At 36.1% G+C, this 18960-nt stretch overlaps 2 protein-coding genes across 3 annotated transcripts; both read right to left on the bottom strand.

The window, feature by feature from the left end:
• Window positions 1-1381: 1381 nt before the first annotated feature.
• Window positions 1382-5306, bottom strand: LOC103040194 (e2f-associated phosphoprotein). Its single transcript, XM_007240469.3, has 6 exons — window positions 5119-5306; window positions 3767-3951; window positions 3560-3673; window positions 3353-3467; window positions 3120-3245; window positions 1382-2219 (listed from the first exon to the last, which is right to left on the bottom strand). Exons 1-6 carry the CDS (start codon window positions 5184-5186, stop codon window positions 1919-1921), a joined length of 909 nt encoding a protein of 302 aa, XP_007240531.1. The 5' UTR covers window positions 5187-5306; the 3' UTR covers window positions 1382-1918.
• A 715-nt stretch (window positions 5307-6021) lies between these two features.
• Window positions 6022-18430, bottom strand: snx6 (sorting nexin 6). Of its 2 annotated transcripts, none has more exons than XM_007240470.4 (14): window positions 18330-18430; window positions 18133-18183; window positions 16396-16500; window positions 15989-16099; window positions 13383-13504; window positions 13168-13291; window positions 12215-12310; window positions 11830-11938; window positions 8464-8539; window positions 8332-8371; window positions 7641-7727; window positions 7268-7427; window positions 7031-7116; window positions 6022-6910 (listed from the first exon to the last, which is right to left on the bottom strand). In XM_007240470.4, the coding sequence occupies exons 1-14, from the start codon at window positions 18333-18335 to the stop codon at window positions 6857-6859; spliced, it is 1227 nt and encodes a 408-aa protein (XP_007240532.1). In that variant the 5' UTR covers window positions 18336-18430; the 3' UTR covers window positions 6022-6856. The 2 variants fall into 2 exon arrangements, with proteins under 2 accessions (XP_007240532.1, XP_007240533.1); XM_007240471.4 differs by having other exon boundaries at window positions 11830-11935.
• Window positions 18431-18960: the final 530 nt, after the last annotated feature.

Here is an 18960-nt window from a genome sequence, read left to right as displayed (position 1 = left end):
CCTGATTGGATTGTTCGGTGTGGGGTGCGAGTCCTTATTTACATATTTGTCTCTACGCGGCTTTGTTATTGGCTGTTCGGCGAAGCGGGTTTAATGCAGAGAAACAAACGGTGGAGAAACATTAGAAATATTATTACTATGAGATATTTACAGATAATTAATTAGAAAAAATACTTATGGAGTTCTTAAAACATATAAAGGTAGGAAATGCACAATTTTATATAAAAAAAATCTGTTCGCTTTGCCTTTATAATATTTTGAATGAGAAAGGCTAGTACACAACAGAGATTTACCGTATAAAGTACTAGACACAGACTTGAGTAAAAGTACAAATGACTTGAGTTGAAGTGTTCTTTAAGCACCACACAAGCAGACGTTTATAGCTAAAATGTGTAATATATTAGTAGCCCCTTGATTGAAATAGGAGCAACATGTAAAACAAGCAAAGCCTGCTGTGCAAAGTAACTTAAAATGTTCTTAAAGTGTGAAACTCCAAAAACGGTTATGACAAACTGTATGGACAAATACATGCAGGGCAAGTAATAGCCCTCAAACACAGGGTAACGTTATTTGTTCAGGCCCGTCCACACATATCCAGATGTTTTAAAAAACAATAAAGTATGCAGTGCTACGCACAGGTGTCAGTTTACCTTTACTGTTGGGGTATGTGGACTGAGTTTTAATGCTTCAGCTAAAATGGAAAATAGTTATAGGGGGTTTAAAGCCTGGTTTTAGACGTGTTCACAGGTGTAAACACAGGCTGGACGCAGCGGAGGTAGTTAGCATTTCAGCTAGCTAGTGTAAATAGAAGATTATTAATCCAAAGTAGAGTTACTGGTATCCTCTCTCAGCTCGTCTGCAGGCGCTATTTCCTCAATTTTCTTCTGTGTCTCCAGTTGTATTTATTTAAATTCTCCAAATATTATATAATTTTTGGTTCTAGTACATTTGACTACAGCTCACATTAACACTAATTACCATAATTCTTGCGCTTTGGTGACGCTAAGCATAGTACACCCACGTGACTGTCAACGGCCAATCTAAAATGTGAAGGTTTTTGAGATGTTTAATTTTAATTTTAACTATTTAGCATTGATCATGTAAATATAAATCCCCCTGCAGCCATTAAACGTTTTTAATAGCAACAAAAAATAAAAGAAACTTAAACATTAAAACTCTAATTAATAAAGTTTAGTTTCTCTGATTCATTTCTGTGCATAAATAGGGCAAATCTAAATAATATTTAATTATATCCTCCTAGAAAACCCTTAGTACTGCTCATAACTTCATACATATAAATTTAAATAATTTATCACAGTACAGACAAAGTTCCCTTGGCAAAAATATACATAAACCAAGTATGAGTTAATAATACAACAAGTGAAAGTGATCTTGGGGAACTATTTTAATTCTGGAAGATTTTCAGATAAATAATTCTTATCTGAACTCGAAGTAATGTGTCCAGCACAATCCAGTGCTTCCTTAAACAGAGATCAACAGCTAGCTGATAATCCATGAGTTCAGATTCACAGTTGAATCCAACCCTAGCTGTAATTTTCCATAAAAAAAAACAAAAAAAAACGTTTTTTTTAAAATAGCAGTCCCCAAAAAGATTTATTCAAATAATGCCAGAATAGACACAAACTTCCTCTTGCTTATCATGGTTTGGAATAGGTGATTCTACTTTTTTTAAACCAAAGTAAAACTATATGAAATGTATCTGTAAATTAAAAAAAAAAAAAGGAAATCCACTTTTCTTAAATCAAAAATTACAGATAATTTACATAAATGTGCATAAGTACAGAGATCTTCTAAAACATCCCCACATTCTCACCTGTGTTTCAATATTACCCTCCATACAGTGACTTTAGGAAAAGGGGCATCAGCCAGAGTCTTTTAGCACACACACATCATCCACTCAGCAATGGCTTGCTAGGATGTTAAAGAAATGGTAGACCTCATCTTTATCAAACACTGCCACTTCAGTAGAACACTCTGTACACTTGACTGGATGATAAATCTCTTCCTCGTCCATTCCACTCAGTCTGGAGTCAGTCAGACCTGCCTCTGCCTCATTCTCTGTAGCTGTGGACCCCTGATGGCTTTTCTTCTTGCGTCGGTTCTTCTGTTTGGCTGCTTTATACCTCAGGACTTCATCTTTACTCACTGTACAGTTCATCACAAACATGGCTCTGTATTGCGTTCTATACTTCTCATGTCTGTGTATAAACAGAAGACAACACAATTACAATACAATTTAGGTTGTCAAACTGGCTTGATGGTTAGTTTACAATTTGAACAACAAACAGGCTATTGGTACATGTCATGTTAAAGCTATGTTCAGCAGACTTAACATTATCCATCAATATTAAATCAAATCAAGTTATTTGATATTTCCTATAGTCTACAATGACAAAGGATGAAAAATAGCATTTAGGCTAATTCTGGTGCATTTACAGTAAATGTTAATTAATGTACACTGTCCCTGTCAAATAAACTATTAAATAAATAAAATAAATAGTCTAACAATGTCTTCAACAATACAATGTCTAATGTCTTTCATTTACGGGCTGTGTTTGATAGGACATGTGATATTCTGTTTCATAAAAATGTACACCTGGTCACTTCATGTTACTAGTATATAGATTATATCCAGATATTATATTTTGATTTTACCCACACACATTTACACTTAGCAGTCAAATGTGTCTCTAGTTATACTAAAATCTGATTGTTGTGTGAGACAGAATATGCTTATTATTTTATTGTGGCAATTAATACTAGAGTTTTGTTGTATGGGAAGGGGTTCCAGTTGCTGAATATGTCTTAGGGAAATAGATATGTTTACACTGCTCTAATTTGTAGCTGAAATTGGTCTCAGACCATCTCTTAAAGTGGTCTGAGTGACTGGATCTGTGATAAATGCAAAGTGGGTGTGTTTACACTTGCATGTTTATGTGGCTTGGCCTTATCAATAATCAATAATATCAATTATATCAATTATCAATAATATCAATAAGCCTCAGTTATAAAAAAAATCACAACAGTATTCTACAATTCTGTTGGGGATCTAACCACATTGAGCAGCTACATGTAGATTTATGTGATGGCCCTCTTACCTCTGACAGTCTAGACATAGCGTAGTCATACACGCAGGACAGTTGAGGACAGCATCACTGCTTGGGAGGGGGTGGGATTTGTTTCTTTTGTCTGCAGATGATCTAAACCTTCTGTGGCTTCTGTACCTATAGTCACCAAAAAGTACCGTCAAAAACACGAGACAGCTGTACTGCTTCTGTCACTACAGTGTTTGATTATTGTAGTAATTCTGGTTTACTTTTATATGACTCACTCTTTTCTCCTGGCATCTACCCACGCCTGATCCCGATCATCTTCATCTGGGTCATATAATAACTCATCATTGGTAAGTACAGTGCGCTGCTTTCTCCTCTGATTCTTGGAGACACCTGAAACAGAATTTTAACAGACATTCATTAGCACTCATGCAAGTAAATTATATCACATCGCCCTGTTGTTTGCATATTCCTGGCAACCTTACCGGGCAAAGCATCCTCATCTGAATCTGAATCAAAGTATATGTTATCGTACTGCGGAGGTTGTGTTCTGGTCGTGTTTTGTGTTGAAGCATTGTCACCAGTCTGAGAGGCCTCGCCTACAGTTGAAAACAACACATTCCTATTAGTCTGTGAGCACATCACACACATCAGTATTCCACAGTTTGTATAGTGAAAGTTGTAATGATAACCTTGAGAAGATGGAAAGGTCCAGTTGCCCTCCATGGATTTCATTGTGCTGCTCAGCTCTGCCTCCATCTCTTTCTCAAACTCATCACCACTGGATGACTCACTCTCCCCCGTCAAATACTCTCGGATGAGCTTCTTCTTCTGATCTGGAGTTCCATTAAGAAGAATGTCGAGCTCATCTTCGGAGCTAAAGGACAATATATTCAAACAAAAGGTAAGCACGCTGCTTTATTTTTTTAGGTTATAAAAGCACCATGTCAGATTCAATTATAGGCCTAAAGCTTCTTAAAAAAGGAGCACATTTTGGCAGATATCACTCTGGGCCCTTTAGAAACTGTGTAATGGAGTTGAATGAATGATATAGCTCTCCAAACCATCACTGATTGTGGAAACTTCACACTAGACCTCAAGCAGTTTGGACTGTGTGTCTCTTCACTCTTCCTCCAGACTCTGGTCCCTTGATTTCCAAATGAAATGCAACATTAACTGATGATCAGTGATGGGTTGGAGAGCCATGTTATCTGCTGATGTTGGTCCACTGTGTTATATTAAGACAGCACTTCTTGCTTCCCTCTGCGGTCAACTTTTATGCAAATGCAGATTTCATTTTCCAGCAGGACTTGGCACACTGCCCACACTGCCAAAAGTACTAATCAGTCTTTACATAAGTCTTTAAAATATTTACATTTTCTGAGACTCTCTGTGTGTAATACATTTATATAATATATGACGTTCACATTTTGAACTCTATTACTGAAATAAAGTAACTTTTTCAACTCATCATTTTTGAGATTTTTAGATGCATGTAGTGTAGCTGGATTTTAAATATAATTACAATAAAAAATGTAACAGGTTAAAGGATATGGAGATTATTTGTCCTATAGTGTATTGTGACATTGTCGATTAAAATAATCAGTATATTATCTTAATTAACATTTAGCATGATCAATGTCACGTTAATTCTTTTGAGTGATTCATATCTAGCCATGGGTAAAACTATGTATGTGCTGTGTTTTACTTTGAAGAGAGTTGGTACGAAAACGTTTTAATCAGTATTTTTGACTATCTTAGATATATGTGAAAAAATGAAAGTAAAATACTGGTAAAGTGCAGAGTTCAGATCTGAACTACAGACCCAGGTGTGTTACAAGTTCCTTTAAGTGAAATCAGTGGGTGCTGCAGAGTAAACGCCTTTCTGCTGAGATTATACACACAGTTTACTTTAATAAACATACATAAATTTAAAGTGTCTATTACAGATTTACTGTTCTCCTCAGTGTGCACTCAGATGTAAACCTTTAGAAACACGCGCTGCTTGTTTACGGTAACAGCGCGTCTCCGGATTAGTGATTACCTGACTGCTCTTTCTTCATCACTCGGCTCCTCAATCTCGTAAGAATCATATTCATCTTTTCGGTTCATTTTTTTCTCAATCCAGAAAATGGAAATAAACAAATAAACACACAGGAACGCAATAAAAGCACAAACAGGCGAGAGAGCAGCGCTGTGTCTTTCCGGAGCAAGACTCTTCCACGTGACATTTCAAAATAAAAGCTTTCTGAGTATTAACCCTTTCAGACCTGAATTATCTCCAGTGACAGAAATAAAATGTAGGAATGCTGTTTTCTGTCTGTAATGCACACAAAAGAAAACACTAATATTCTATAATAAAATATATACAGCAAATAAATCCAATAAACTAAAATATGTAATTTTTTATTGCCATTGTATTGCAAGCCTGTGTGATATTTTCTATTTCATATTGACTTTTTAATTTCAAAAACATGAATAAGTGTTCTAAATTAGATTTTTACATTAAACTAGTAAAAACAGCCTCTATTAATTAAGCTTAAGTACTACTGTTTTTCTAGCAAAGTGGGCGGGGCCAAGTTACTGTTTTATTGGTTTATAAATTTGTTGATTGGCTGGTTCATGGTCTATTCTGATGAATAACAACCAGCTCTTAAATAGTGTTATGTGCAACAAAGCAAATACATGATGCCCATTGTAATGGATGCAGGGTTTAAAAATGTAAGCTCGTCTTCCTTGCCCTCTAGCTGTGCCAAGTCTTTACATTAAAATATTAATAAATATGTAACAAATACATGTATTACCACAAATATAATTAATGCATTCAATTATCTAATAATACCATCAAGCATATATATTGGGCAGAGCCTCTTAATCTACCAGAGGTGTTAAAAAATATGTTCTTCATGCTACACTTATTTCCAACTCACATGAAATGAACATGAAATAAGGTAAACAGTGTTATTTATTTTTGTTATGTTCATTGTCATTTTATCATCATTTAACTGTTTTATGTCAGCATTCCTCCATCATAATAAATGGAAGCTTTGGTCACATACTGTGAAAAAACACATTCATATACAGTGCACTTAAAAAGCTGGGAGAAGGGGAGGAAATGTCTTCATATATATGATTTTTACAATATCTGATTAGTCTACATATTAAGGCAAACATAATGATGCATTATCTGTCAGGAATGAAAAGAGAAATGTATTAATTTTTGCTAAAAAATTATACAAAAAAAAAGATCAGATTAGGATGATCCATAGCAATACAGTGAAAACTAATACAACATGTACAAGGCGTTGAGTGAACATACACTTTAATCATAGTAACAATCAGCTCAACTTGAACAGGACAACTGAGCAGCATCCATACAAAAGGATTACCGAAACTAAAGACTTGGGGATTACAATAAGCAAAAAATTAACAAGTAAAAAAAAAAAGAAAAGAAAAAGAAACAAAAACAATTAGACATAAAGTTCAGGAACATAACTGTGTTCATGAAGCAATTCCCATGAAAAACGTCAATTAACAATCAGAAGTTACAAGACGTGATTAAATGAAGTCGTTGGTTCTTGTGCTGTGAGGACTTGGAAAACCTTCCACAGTGGGCCGCCTCACCTTCAGGTGGTAGTGGAGGGAGTATGGTGTCTCTGGTAGTGATACATACAGATGTTTCTTGACAAAACAGACCCCAGGTATGCTCTCTCCTCCAATCCTCCAAATAAAGACGGGACCAAAGCAGGGAAAGCCCTAGACAGTGAACATGATGCTCGGGCCTAAGTGTCCCCTTTTAGAACAGCCAGACAGCTTTGCAACAATTGTAGATTACCCTTAAAAGAGGAAAAGTGCCATAGAAACATTATATGTTTATTGCTTTATATTGAAAAGGTAAGTATACTTTTGGAGGTTACAACTATGTAAGCTCTTAAGATCACCAAAGTAATAGTTACCTTAGCATGTTTGAGTTCAAGCTCAGCTAGTTCCACCAAGTTCTTTCTGAAGGCTGCTACTCTTCTTGTTTTGAAGTCTATCAGTTCTGTTTTGATTGGAGAGGACAGCCACATAAATTAGCTTCATAGTCAATGCAAACATTATATATTTACTCATATATTTATTTATTAATAATGACATAAAAAGAAATGGAAAATCATTAACACACAAAAAAACATCAATATCACACTAAGTACCTTGTTTAGCTGATTCTGAGATTTTCTCAAACTTCTGACAGCACACCTGCTGGGTGGTTTCTGCTTGAAGTACATCTTTGTTTTTGGCCCTGGCCTTGTCCAGAGCTTTGTTGGCATTCTCGTAATCAACTAATGCCCTTCCTCGTCTGTACAGAAGGTCCTGAAGAACAGCAAAGGACAGATCAACTTAAATCAACTCGCTGCTCAAACATGACCTGACAAACACTTACAGCTACACAAAGAAATTCTAAGCCTGTTATCACATGTGCTGTAATCTAAGATAGGCTTAGTAAATAATAATGAAAGCAGTGTTTATAAAGCCTGTGTGTGTGTGTGTGTGTGATATGCTTATGGTAAGGGTCAGAAAACATACCTTGGCAGCTTGTGACTCTCTGAGGTAATACTTCAACAAGTCAGCAAGTTTTAAATCTTCATCAGCAGCAACTCGTGCTTCGATTTTCTATACAGGAAACACACAAATGGCATGAGGATGACTGACAGGAAGAGAACCGGTGACCTTATGATCTCTGAAGCTCTGTGCTTAATTATTATGGCCCTGTGTTGGTGTAAAATTGCTGACGTATGCAGTGCATTCAGCACCAAATTGGCTGATGTCTGCTTCAGAGGAAAAAGGGCTCGGAGGAACTTCCTCATTAAGTTGAGATGAAAGAGTCTTATTCAAGAGAATCATTCAGGTCTCCCTTCAAACCTTCTCAAGGCTTAAGAAGTCAAATCAGTTTTCCCATGAGAAGCAAGCTACTGTAAAAAGAGACCTTGCTCTTAACAGTCTGCATACCAGGGTAACTTTGTTATTTGCATTTCTAGGGCGGTCCTAACACCAGTTTCTCAGTTACAGCAAAACAGCAGGAGAAATTATTTTGCAAAAAAGGCCTTCTTCCACGTTTAAAAAGAGTTATATTTCATGTTTTAGACGGGAACAGCATACTGGTTCCTTCCTGTGGTTTTTGTGAAACATACATTTGGTTAACCAATACCAAATATAGCTCTACTGAAAAATACAAAACTGTTTAAAAAAAAAAAAAAAAAGCTGCAAATGTACATACCCGTGTTTTCTCAAAAAGCTCTGACACTTTCAAGAAAAACCTACAAACAAACAGAAAAAAAGTCTCCATAAGACATAAAGCTCACAAACCCAAGAGAAGAGCAACCTAAAGAAACAAAGCAGCGCAACATACTTGCACACATCTGTTGAGTCCTGGGTCCCTAAAGTGTATAGTGTGGAGGCAATTCTGTTGATGTCATCTGCAGCACCTGGAAAAGACGTCCTGTTACATCTCCGCACGACGCGCACAGACATTCAACACAATGCTCAGCTCTGCAAAACTCAAGGCCAGTGCTTATCCATGCACTGACTCAGGCCATTCATTTCTTTAAAGCATACATTCGGAATTTCAATTCTCCATTGCAGTGTGTCATGTTTCACTGCCACAGAAAATACCTGTCACACAAGACTTATACAGTAAAGAGGAATGAGCTGATACTTGCGTATGGTTAATGTATATGCCAGGTGACGGCACAAAGCATGGCATCAACTTCTTTGTATTGCTCCAGGGCCAAAGCTTAAAAATTAGGCTGAGCGTTTAGTTAGTAAAATAGCACCAATATACAGTATACTCTAGTTGTCATAATGTAGCAGGTCACACAGAGATGTGGAGCAACCTATAAAAATGACTCAAAATGACTCAGTTACAGGTATACAGTATTTCAAAATGTTATAATTTTACTTCTACCCCTCAATGTACATCAGTACATTTACTCTATTTACAGCATTCAGTGGCTAGTTATTTTTCTGTTAATATTTTTAGATTATTTTTAGAAAATAGTTAATAGGCTAAACTAACAATCTTTATAAAAAGCACATTTTGCTGTGCACATTATTCACTGTCTTAGTGATCTGACAAAACCCATTTTGTCAAATACATTTACTGTGATATACTAACACAGACAGTAGACAGTGACTAGTACCAAGTCCTATGACTTTTGACATATCTCACAGAAGCTAAAGACCTGAGGGATATGCATGCTGCTTTTTTGTTCTATCCAGTGTGTATGGCAGTGTGTTTAGTGTAGTTCTGCAGGTCAGTAACAGAGGGTTGGAACACAGGGTAATGTAAAATTCACTCCCCATGCCTGCATTACCCTGTGTTTGGCTGTATGATGGGTAAATTACATTAGTTAACACACACCTGCACTAAAAAGTATCACACTAAGTGAATGGGTTGACTGTGAACCATCCAATTCATCCAGTGAGCAAGGACAATAATGCTCTCTGCACCTCCCAGATATGCTCTTTGGATGAATGTTACATCACTGAGAATCAAGCCAGCAATCTCACAGGACAGACTGTTTGGACAGCCTCGCCAATCAGGAGCCCCCAGTCACGGGTATTTATTGATGATTGATGAAGTAGTGGTACAGATGGATAAGGACCTAAAATTTATTTTAAAAAGGGAACTCAAGAGCCTCTTAATGTAAAGAAATGTTATTTTTTCAAACTGCCCAGTCAGTCACCTGACCTCAAATTGTAAGCATGTTTTTCATTTACTCTACAAAAAGCTGGAGACAGAAAGACCCACAAACAAACAGCCACTAAAGACATCTGCAAAAGCCTGACAAGACATCTCGAGGCAAACAATCTATTTGGTGAAATCCCATGATTTCATGCAATATTTTTGTTGAATCTCTTTAATTAAACAAAAAAAAAAAAAAAAAAAAAAAATACACTGTGAACAGAGGCATCTTTACTGTGCAAATACTAATGAACCCAAGGTAAAAGCAGTCTTAAGAACACAGTAAGAGCCTGTTTTGTAAGTGAATCCCAGACACACAAATAAAAACGCCCTTAAAAAAAAAAGGATTTATTTTATACTTGTGTGACCTGCTACTTTTGTATTTCTATATATATATATATATATATATATATATATATATATATATATATATATATATATGTAATTTCACAGAAATAACTTCTGTTTAATATTCCCATTATTCCCATTATGATTTCACTAAGTACTTAATTACTACATGAGTCACCTGACATATCCATAGTATCTGGAGCCACACACATAAAACACCAGATATGAAGGTTTGATGTCCTGCTCAGACATGCAGAGAAAACGCCACTTACCAGTTTCCACATTTGTAAGCAAATTAATGCAAAACAGAGTACACATAAAATACTGTGCATAACAAAACACACAGCGAAACATGACAAACACTGCATTTTTGGAGAATGTAATTTGATAAATATGTTTTATTCTAAATTTTACATTATCTCGACCCATTGTGGAGTGTTCCGTATTCGGACAAAATTAAACTGACATGGGGTCTGTGAGTGCGAGAAGTTATTCACACAGAACCATAATGATGAAGATACCTTAATAGTTACACAGACAATACAGAGTATTCAAAGCCTTTAGTTATGTTAAAGTTTAACAAAATGTGATGCAGAAACAAATTTCACAAGAGCAAGTTTGAGCAAGATTGTATGCTGATTGTAAAGGTGATCAGATGCAGAGCAGCTGACTTCCCCCAGATGAATTTCTCAACAGCTTTGTAGTATTAAATATTGTATTAAGCTGTACTGAGAGTGCTTAATGTAATTTAAACAAAACAAGTATAAGTATATAGAGTACACTATATTAAAGACCTTATAATCATTTATTGTTGAAAAAAAAAAAATCCTGCCTGTCTTAAACTGGTCAGATATACTGGCTATTTATCCATGTGTTTTATAGGCAGCTGCTAACATTGTGAACATAACTGCCCTTGAACAAAGTTTGTTACTGGAAACTTCCACTAGAGGCATCCACTTTCCACAGCAGCAAGGACAAATCATACAGATACAGGAACCTTTCTTCAAAATGTTCCAGTGCCTGCTCTGCCACACTATTTCTAGTACTGTACCTTGCGCATAGTACTAATTTTTGAGGATGTGCACAACTGATGTACGAAACACAGGATACACAAAGCAGCTATCATGCATTCTCAAATAGGTAGTTACCAGAAAGTATATCTCTAGACTAAGAAATTAGAACCACGCCATTTTAAGCTTAGCTCAATCTGACTGGTGTCAGGAGTTTCTTTTGTTGTTTTTTTTTTACTTTAAACAAGGTCTAAACTGTAAGTACAATATCATTCATCCATCCATCCCTGTATCTCTTCTTCCTTCACTTAGAAAATTACAGACTAAATAACCTAATGCATTCTACTAAACTAAGGGGTCTGACTATTTTAGTCACTTCTGTTTAAATAGGTCATTCCTTATTACATTTTTTATTTTTTTTGTGCTGCATATCTGTCAGACATACTTTGCAAGATTTCTGAATTGGTTTAAATCCATTTTTAAAGTATTGCAAACATGTGAACAAAGAGCTGTTCCATACTAATTCTCTACCTAGATAACTGCTTATTGCAAAATGTTAAAAAATGCACAGATATATGCACTGAAATATATCACATGTTAAAAATATGAGATTTACGTGGGTGAGGAGCTTACCTTGAAAGTGGCAGTTATGAAAAGGGGAAAAGAAACTTACTTTTGTGAGACCTGATCATTCTGTCAGATTTGGCAGAGGCGTCTTTGACGCGGTTATGGTACTCTAAAAGGAATGTCTTCTCATGTTCAAAGAAGTCATCTACATCCTGCTTTCAAACAGAATGGAAAAAGAGGGAAAAATCATTACCCAAATTGATTTACAAGCAAGTTTCTATTAAACATTTTCAGTAGCTAATCCACCTAAAAATGTACACCATCTTTATTTAAGCATCAAATGATTATTCACAGAGGTGTAATAAACATTCAGAGGATCCTAAGCAACCACTAAGAAATCATTTACCAGAGCAGCATTTTTCTCCTCCACACCCTCTTCACTCAACCTACGCCACATGACAGTCACATGCCAGAATGCAGTATGAGCTCACCTTCACTCCAGACACTATTACTCCGTCTGCAGACTTCACCACATTCTTGAAGAAGTCCTCCAGTTTTTCTTTCTTGTTTTTGCCTCGAACACTCAGCTGCAGTTGCCAGAAACAAGCAATGAGTTCAAGTGAAATTACCTCTTTACAAGGATCAGCTGCTGCATTAATCATCAGCATTGTCAAGCTCAGTGACGAGAAAAATAAAGTGAACTCAGTGAGTTCAGACTGTAAACGTAGACCGAAAATTACTGTTTTCTCCTTCAATGAAGGACATTTCTAGTTATATCCTCCTAAGACCCAGCAGAACATTTGGTTCCCTGTATTGTACGCAAGCCTGAGACATATGGTCAAGCACTATTTATGCATTCTGTTTGAGTGTACTGACATAACCTTTATATACCAGCATTTGAAGCCTTTAAAAATGTTCAAAGAAGCTTTTAAAAAGGCAATAAGAAAAAAAAAAACACTTAAAATATTTTATTAATTTCAAAAATATACTACTGCACTAACATAAATATTATAGTTTTTAGGTAAGTTTTATAGTTTCAAAAATTTAACAGACAATAAAAATTTCTGTACGTTTTTGTCTAATTTGAAAACAACAGTTTCTTACTTAGAGTCCTGAAACAATGTGTAACAATATGTAATATGTAACAATAACTAATGTAAAAAAAAAATACTGCTATTAACCCAATATAGATTTTTTTTTTTATCACAATATTTCTGTTACAATCTATTGCTTAGAATATGGCACACTCCTAACAAGACCTACTGCCTCCCATTTTTTCCCATCTAGTTTACCCAGATTTGAAACGGTGTAAAGATAAGGTGGAGAATGGCCAGAGAGCAGTGCAGGAAGATAACATTTCTGTCTGGGTCCCGAGAGCATAAAAGGAACAACAGTTACAGGACCAGCCATCATAACAAACCCACATCATAACAAGCACACTTACATCTTGGTTGTACTCCAAGAAAACATGGAAGTTCAAGTCTTTCCGCAGCACAGGATGGGCAGCAACACGGCAGAGGAAGACCTCATGCATCGCCACAGTCTTCTTGAAGATGGCCAAGTATTCTCTGACATACAATACACAAAAATGTATGTCAAAAGACCTTAAAAAGTAAAAGTAAAATAAACATAAGAAGCAAATATATGACCGTGACTTACGCCTCAAGCTCCTGTTTCATCTTTGTGAACTCCTCCTTGGTCATGGAGCCCTCTCCCTCGCCCAGCTTCTGCAGCTTCTCTCGGGAAGCATCAAAGTCTGGTCTCGGAGGAGCAGGAGGAATCTGAACACCAAACCACACACCATCAGTCATGCAGCATTTTCACATTCGTTATAATTTCTAAAACCTTTTGTCGTTTGACATTCAGAGACTAATGCTGATGGAGCATAGTAATGGTATCACTGTTCACTGTGTCAGTCTGCAAATGCACAAAGCAATATCTCACACTGTAAAGTAACATTAATAATTCAATTGAGATGTGATGGAAGTGCAAAATGCTTTCCAGTGCCAAGAACTCCAGCTCTGTGGGTCTAAAGAATATTCCAAATGAAAGAGCAATAAATCAAGACTGCAAGTGACCCACACACTGCAGAACATTAACCAGAGACAGCAAAGCTGGGCAGAAGATTTCTAATGTTATCCCTACAGACTGTAATCCACACACTGATTCCATTATAAATAATGCTGTATCATTTTACTCAACTGGACTTGAATGAGTTTTACAAAATGTCAATTTCACTTTTACTTTGCCTACATATACACTGCATGGCTAAAGTTTTGTGGACACTCCTTGTCATGATTGCTTTCTATGTTCTAGTAGCATGATTGCTACTTTAGGTTTCACCCCTTGCTGACACAGATGTGCAAATGTACACTTACAGCTTGTCTAGTCCCTGTAAAAAAGTGCTTCCGATTCAATAAGACTTTGGAGTAGAGCTTAAATCAGGCCCAAAAAATGCCAGCCTGACCTGGCTCAAGCCTGTGCATGTTCTGTCCGAGCCCGCCCCGCCCCATAAACTGTCATTGTGAGCTTGAGCCCGATTTAAACCTCACACGTAAGTAAGTAATCGTTAAAAGTGAGCTTTTTAAAAACATTTTCAGGCTGTTTGCATGAGTGAAATCTGTTCAGAATGATGTTAATTAACACTGCAACACTGAAGAATCATAGACCTAATATTTAAAAATGATCTCATTGTTTACTCCAATATAAATACCATTGTTAAAGAATATAAAATTCTTTCTGAACAAACAAATGTATGCCTCTATAGGCCTCGCATCGGGTCAGGTTCGGGCAGAGAATCTAAAGCTTTATGCTGGAGCAGATAAACCTGAGACATACCCCTCTAGGTATGGACATGGCTAAAAGATGTGATGCAGTGTATCTGTGTCCTTTGGAATGATGGCACGTCATCCAATACTTCTGGGATGAGTTGATGATGATGCAAAGTGGTGATCAATAAATGCAATTAAATTCTCACAGCAATGCTCCAAAATCTATTAGAAATAAGTCACTGGACAGTAAATACAATTATTCAAACTAAACCCGGATGAGCTATTTGTTAATATCCTCAATTTTAAAAGAAACAAATAATTATCAGGGATCCCACTACTTTTGCCTATATAATGTATCTGGTTGGTACATTTGAAACTAACCTAAAATCCAATAATAGTTAAAGCACTGGAGAACTGAGATGTTACTGGTAATGGCCCTACTGGAACAGGTTTTCAAAATAATGAATGCTCCCCAGTAATAACAGTGCAGTGTCCTTGGAAAAGTGGGACAATGTCATTATTACTATTTCACAAGATGCACTGGAATACTACTAAGCAAATACAGACCTATGGAAGAGCACCACCAGCTGCTGCATTAGGCTTCTGTTTTAGCTCTTATAAATGGTAAATATGTTTTATCAGGGAAAAGACGTATGATAACAAAAGACAATTAATAAACTTAGAATAAGAATACATGCTTGCATGTCTGGACATGTCGTCAATTACATTTAGATAAACACTTAAACTGTGTTCAAACTGTGCCCTATTTAATGTCGCCTACATGTCAACACCCAAACATCACTATATTGAACACTATTGTGAGAAATAGAATTAACACGAACATAAATGATTTCAGTCACCTTTTTAGTGTAAGCTTACTGCAACCTAAATGTTGGTTTAAAATGTGATAAATTTACAGCATTATGAGTGTTACTACACCATTTGTACACAATGTATTGTGCGTTGTGGGACTGTTGTAGTACTACTGTTGTAGTACTACTGTTGTTGTACTGTTATATTAGAATCTAGTTCGTTTTCACATGCGATTCGTTTGAGCAGGTATGAAGCCAGTAATACAGATACAGATTCGAGAAGAGATGGTCTCTGTCCGGTCCCTAAACCAGTTTGTGTGTAGTGAGAACACAATCTAAACTTGATTCAATTAAACTATTACATATATTCATCACATTTGAGACAAATGGCTGCAGGACCTTCTTCTTGTATTTACTTTCTTACGCCTTTGCACAGACTAGTCTGATTCTTACGCAGACAGAATGTTCTCACGAGATTAGTTTTGATGCATTTCGGTGTGCTTTTATTTTTTTCCCACACCTAATAACTGTTTGGGACAAGAGATAAACAAACATAATAAATAAACTAAAAGCTTTGTTATTGCTGACCTCTGGGACACAATCATATATCAACTGAAACACTTAACAGCTCATACAGACCTAAAATCAGACCAGGAATGGTGTACGTTGTTGCCATACTTACAATAAATCCAGCATATTCTTCATTTTCTACAAATGAGTCATGGAGCCAGATGAATTCTTCATGTTGTCTCACCACTGAAAACTCATTCTGCTTGAAGTTGGGTAGAGTGCTCTGGAGAAGTATGAAATGCATAATAAATTCTTACTTCCTATTTAAAAAAATGTATTCATCTCAGATTACTTTTTATAAAATGCTTCAGCTAAAGAGCCCAACAGGATGAACAGATAAATAAGCCCATTTACAGCATGGACATGCAAAGAATTTTAAGCTAGACTACACCATTGCTATTACTGAAGATAATATAATTTGCATATGTTTGAAGAAACTTTTTGGCAGCATCCATCCAGACAGTGCAGCCACAGAGACCAGAATAGAAACACATCTGTTTACAGTGCTAATAGGCTTACCTTTGTATGGACGGTGAACTTCACTTTGTCTCTCTCGCTCAGAGCATCTGAAATGTCCACTTGTAGTGTAGCATCAGTCTGAAGGTCCACATTGACGGCCCTGGGCTGTAAACCATCCCAAATTAGACATCAGCAGACTGTAAATGCTCTTTCTCTTAGTTTTTTCACTTATGGATCATGTGGAGAGCTTAAAATTAGTTTCTTTAGCACACTAGCTAGCCCTGTCCTCACAAGAATACTGACTTTATAATAAATTAGCCTACATTAGACAACCATAAAATATTTCCTATCTCGTAAAGCTATAGAGCAGGCTCCTTAAACCCAGATTACAGTTCTTACATATACTAAGTACTTTGCAATGGTGATTAACTAATGAAAGAGAAGATTTTAAGAATCTGAATGGTTAAACTGGTTGAACTGTCCTGTATTAGCAAATCATAAGTTTTTAAAAGAAGCTAGATAAATCTCTAAAACAAACCCAGCACAAATACAATCTAGAAGTTAAATAAGGTGAGATGAATTACAGAGTGGATTAATACCAGCAGATGACGCCTCTCCAAACCACCACTTATTGTGGAAACTTCACAATAGACCTCAAGCAGCTTGGACTCTTCCTTCAAAATCTGGTCACTTGATTTCCAAATGAAATGCAAAATTAACTGATAGTCAGTGATGGTTTGGAGAGTCATGTCATCTGCTGGTGTTGGTCCACTGTCTTATATCAAATCAAATGTCAGTGCAGTGTTTTTTTTCCCAAAAACCTTCATGCTTCCCTCTGCTGATGTTTAACTTTTCTAAGACACTGATTTTTGGATTTTTATTGGCTGTAAGCCATATTAATCAACAATAAAAGAAATAAACTTTTATAGTAGATCTCTATATAATATAGTTAATTCCTCACTTCTCTTCTTAGTTAGTTAATAAGCAGCATTTTTTTACGCTCCAAAAAAATGGAACAGCTTAACAGTTGAGATCAGACAGGCAGCATCAGTAAACAGTTTCAAAAAGCAGCTGAAGACATATTTTTATAAACTTTGTTTTAATAATTGAGCCATTTGTATTATTATACATCGATATATGTATGTACTGCCCTTTAAGCTGCATTTTAATGTATTAAAGGTGCTTTATAAATAAAGCATATTATTATTACTGTTATTATTTTTAACATTATTACTGAAATAAAGTAAGTTAACTTTTCAATGACATTCTAATTTTTCTGAGATGCACTAGTATGTGTGTGTGTATTTGTATGTGTGTGTATTTATATATATATATATATATATATATATATATATATATATATATATATATATATATATATATATATATATATAGATATGTGTGTGTGTATGTGTATGTGTGTGTGCAGTGACAGAGCCAGACTATAAAAATAAGATTGTTAAGCAGATATTGCTAAAAACCCTTCACTCCGGCTCACAGACGGTCTACTGTCTGTACCTACTGTCAGTGGGTTAAACAGGCTAATCGCTCTGCGTGTTTGTGTTTTTTCCCACTGAATCCTGATTACCTGCCAGTAGGAAGTCCACTGACTATCAGCAGCTCTGCTAATAGAATAGCTCGTAGCGCTACAGCGACATTGGCCGTGACTGACACGGATAAGATGTTAGTTGACCACATGAGCGCTAACCGGTGAAAACTGCAGGTGATAAACAGTCTAAAGGGCTTCAGTAAACACAGGAGCATTGTTATCTGGAGACAAAAAACGGAGAAACTTACTCCTCTGTCCTCCTCGGAGAGGAAATCGGGACCGTCGTCCAGCCCTTCTTGCTGTTAAGAGAAGAGACGGGGAGAAGAAAAGGCAGAACATGCATGATTTAGACATTAAATCGACAATCCAGCTCTGGAGAAAACAACGCCAAACGGCTGTCGGTTAAAATCCCTCGGCAGGGCTCAGTAATTGTAGAAAAACCCACCATCATGGCTGCTGCGGGTGGAGTACGAATGTGGCGATGTCGTGTGACGTGAGGCAGCGGATCAGTGGGGCGGAGCCTCCACAGAAAATCAGATACTACACACAACACACACAACACAGCAGCACATAGAGACACACTGACCACAGATACAGTAAAAAATTATAAAATATTAAATAGATAAATTAATAGATTATCTCACCATTTCACAAATCAATAAATTGTTTCTATTGCTGCACAATACATTTTCTAAACCCATACATACAGTTCTGGAAAAAAATAAAAGACCACTTTAAATTCTGAATCAGTTTATCTGATTTTGCTATTTATAGGTATAAGTTTGAGTAAAATGAACATTGTTGTTTTATTCTATAAACAACATTTCTCCCACATTCCAAATAAAAATATTGTAATTTACGGCATTTATATGAAAAATGAGAAATGGCTGAAATAACAAAAACAAACAAACAAACAAAAAGATGCAGAGCTTTCAGACCTCAAATAATGCAAAGAAAACACGTTCATATTCATAAAGTTTTAAGAGTCCAGAAATCAATATTTGTTGGAATCACCCTGTTTACACACTGTTTTTGGATAAGTTTGTTCCAAGTCTGAAAGAACCCTAGCAATTTTG

The sequence above is a fragment of the Astyanax mexicanus genome, chromosome 14, assembly GCF_023375975.1.
Source record: "Astyanax mexicanus isolate ESR-SI-001 chromosome 14, AstMex3_surface, whole genome shotgun sequence".
Lineage (NCBI taxonomy): Eukaryota > Metazoa > Chordata > Actinopteri > Characiformes > Acestrorhamphidae > Astyanax > Astyanax mexicanus.
The sequence above is the reverse complement of the archived record's forward strand: the minus strand, read 5'-3'. Positions and strand labels throughout refer to the sequence as shown.

Bases quoted from the DNA above. Each gene is read 5' to 3' on its own strand.
- snx6 (XM_007240470.4), bottom strand. The intron at 12,311-13,167 runs GTAAGTGTGCTT...TGGCAACTGCAG, and splicing joins TCTTGGAGTACAACCAAGAT to CTGAGTGTTCGAGGCAAAAA. The intron at 7,117-7,267 runs GTACTTAGTGTG...CAATCAAAACAG, and splicing joins CTCAGAATCAGCTAAACAAG to AACTGATAGACTTCAAAACA.
- LOC103040194 (XM_007240469.3), bottom strand. From the start codon at position 5,186: ATGAACCGAAAAGATGAATATGATTCTTACGAGATTGAGGAGCCGAGT. The intron at 3,952-5,118 runs GTAATCACTAAT...ATTGTCCTTTAG, and splicing joins GATGAAGAAAGAGCAGTCAG to CTCCGAAGATGAGCTCGACA. The intron at 3,468-3,559 runs GTAAGGTTGCCA...ATTCTGTTTCAG, and splicing joins AGATGAGGATGCTTTGCCCG to GTGTCTCCAAGAATCAGAGG.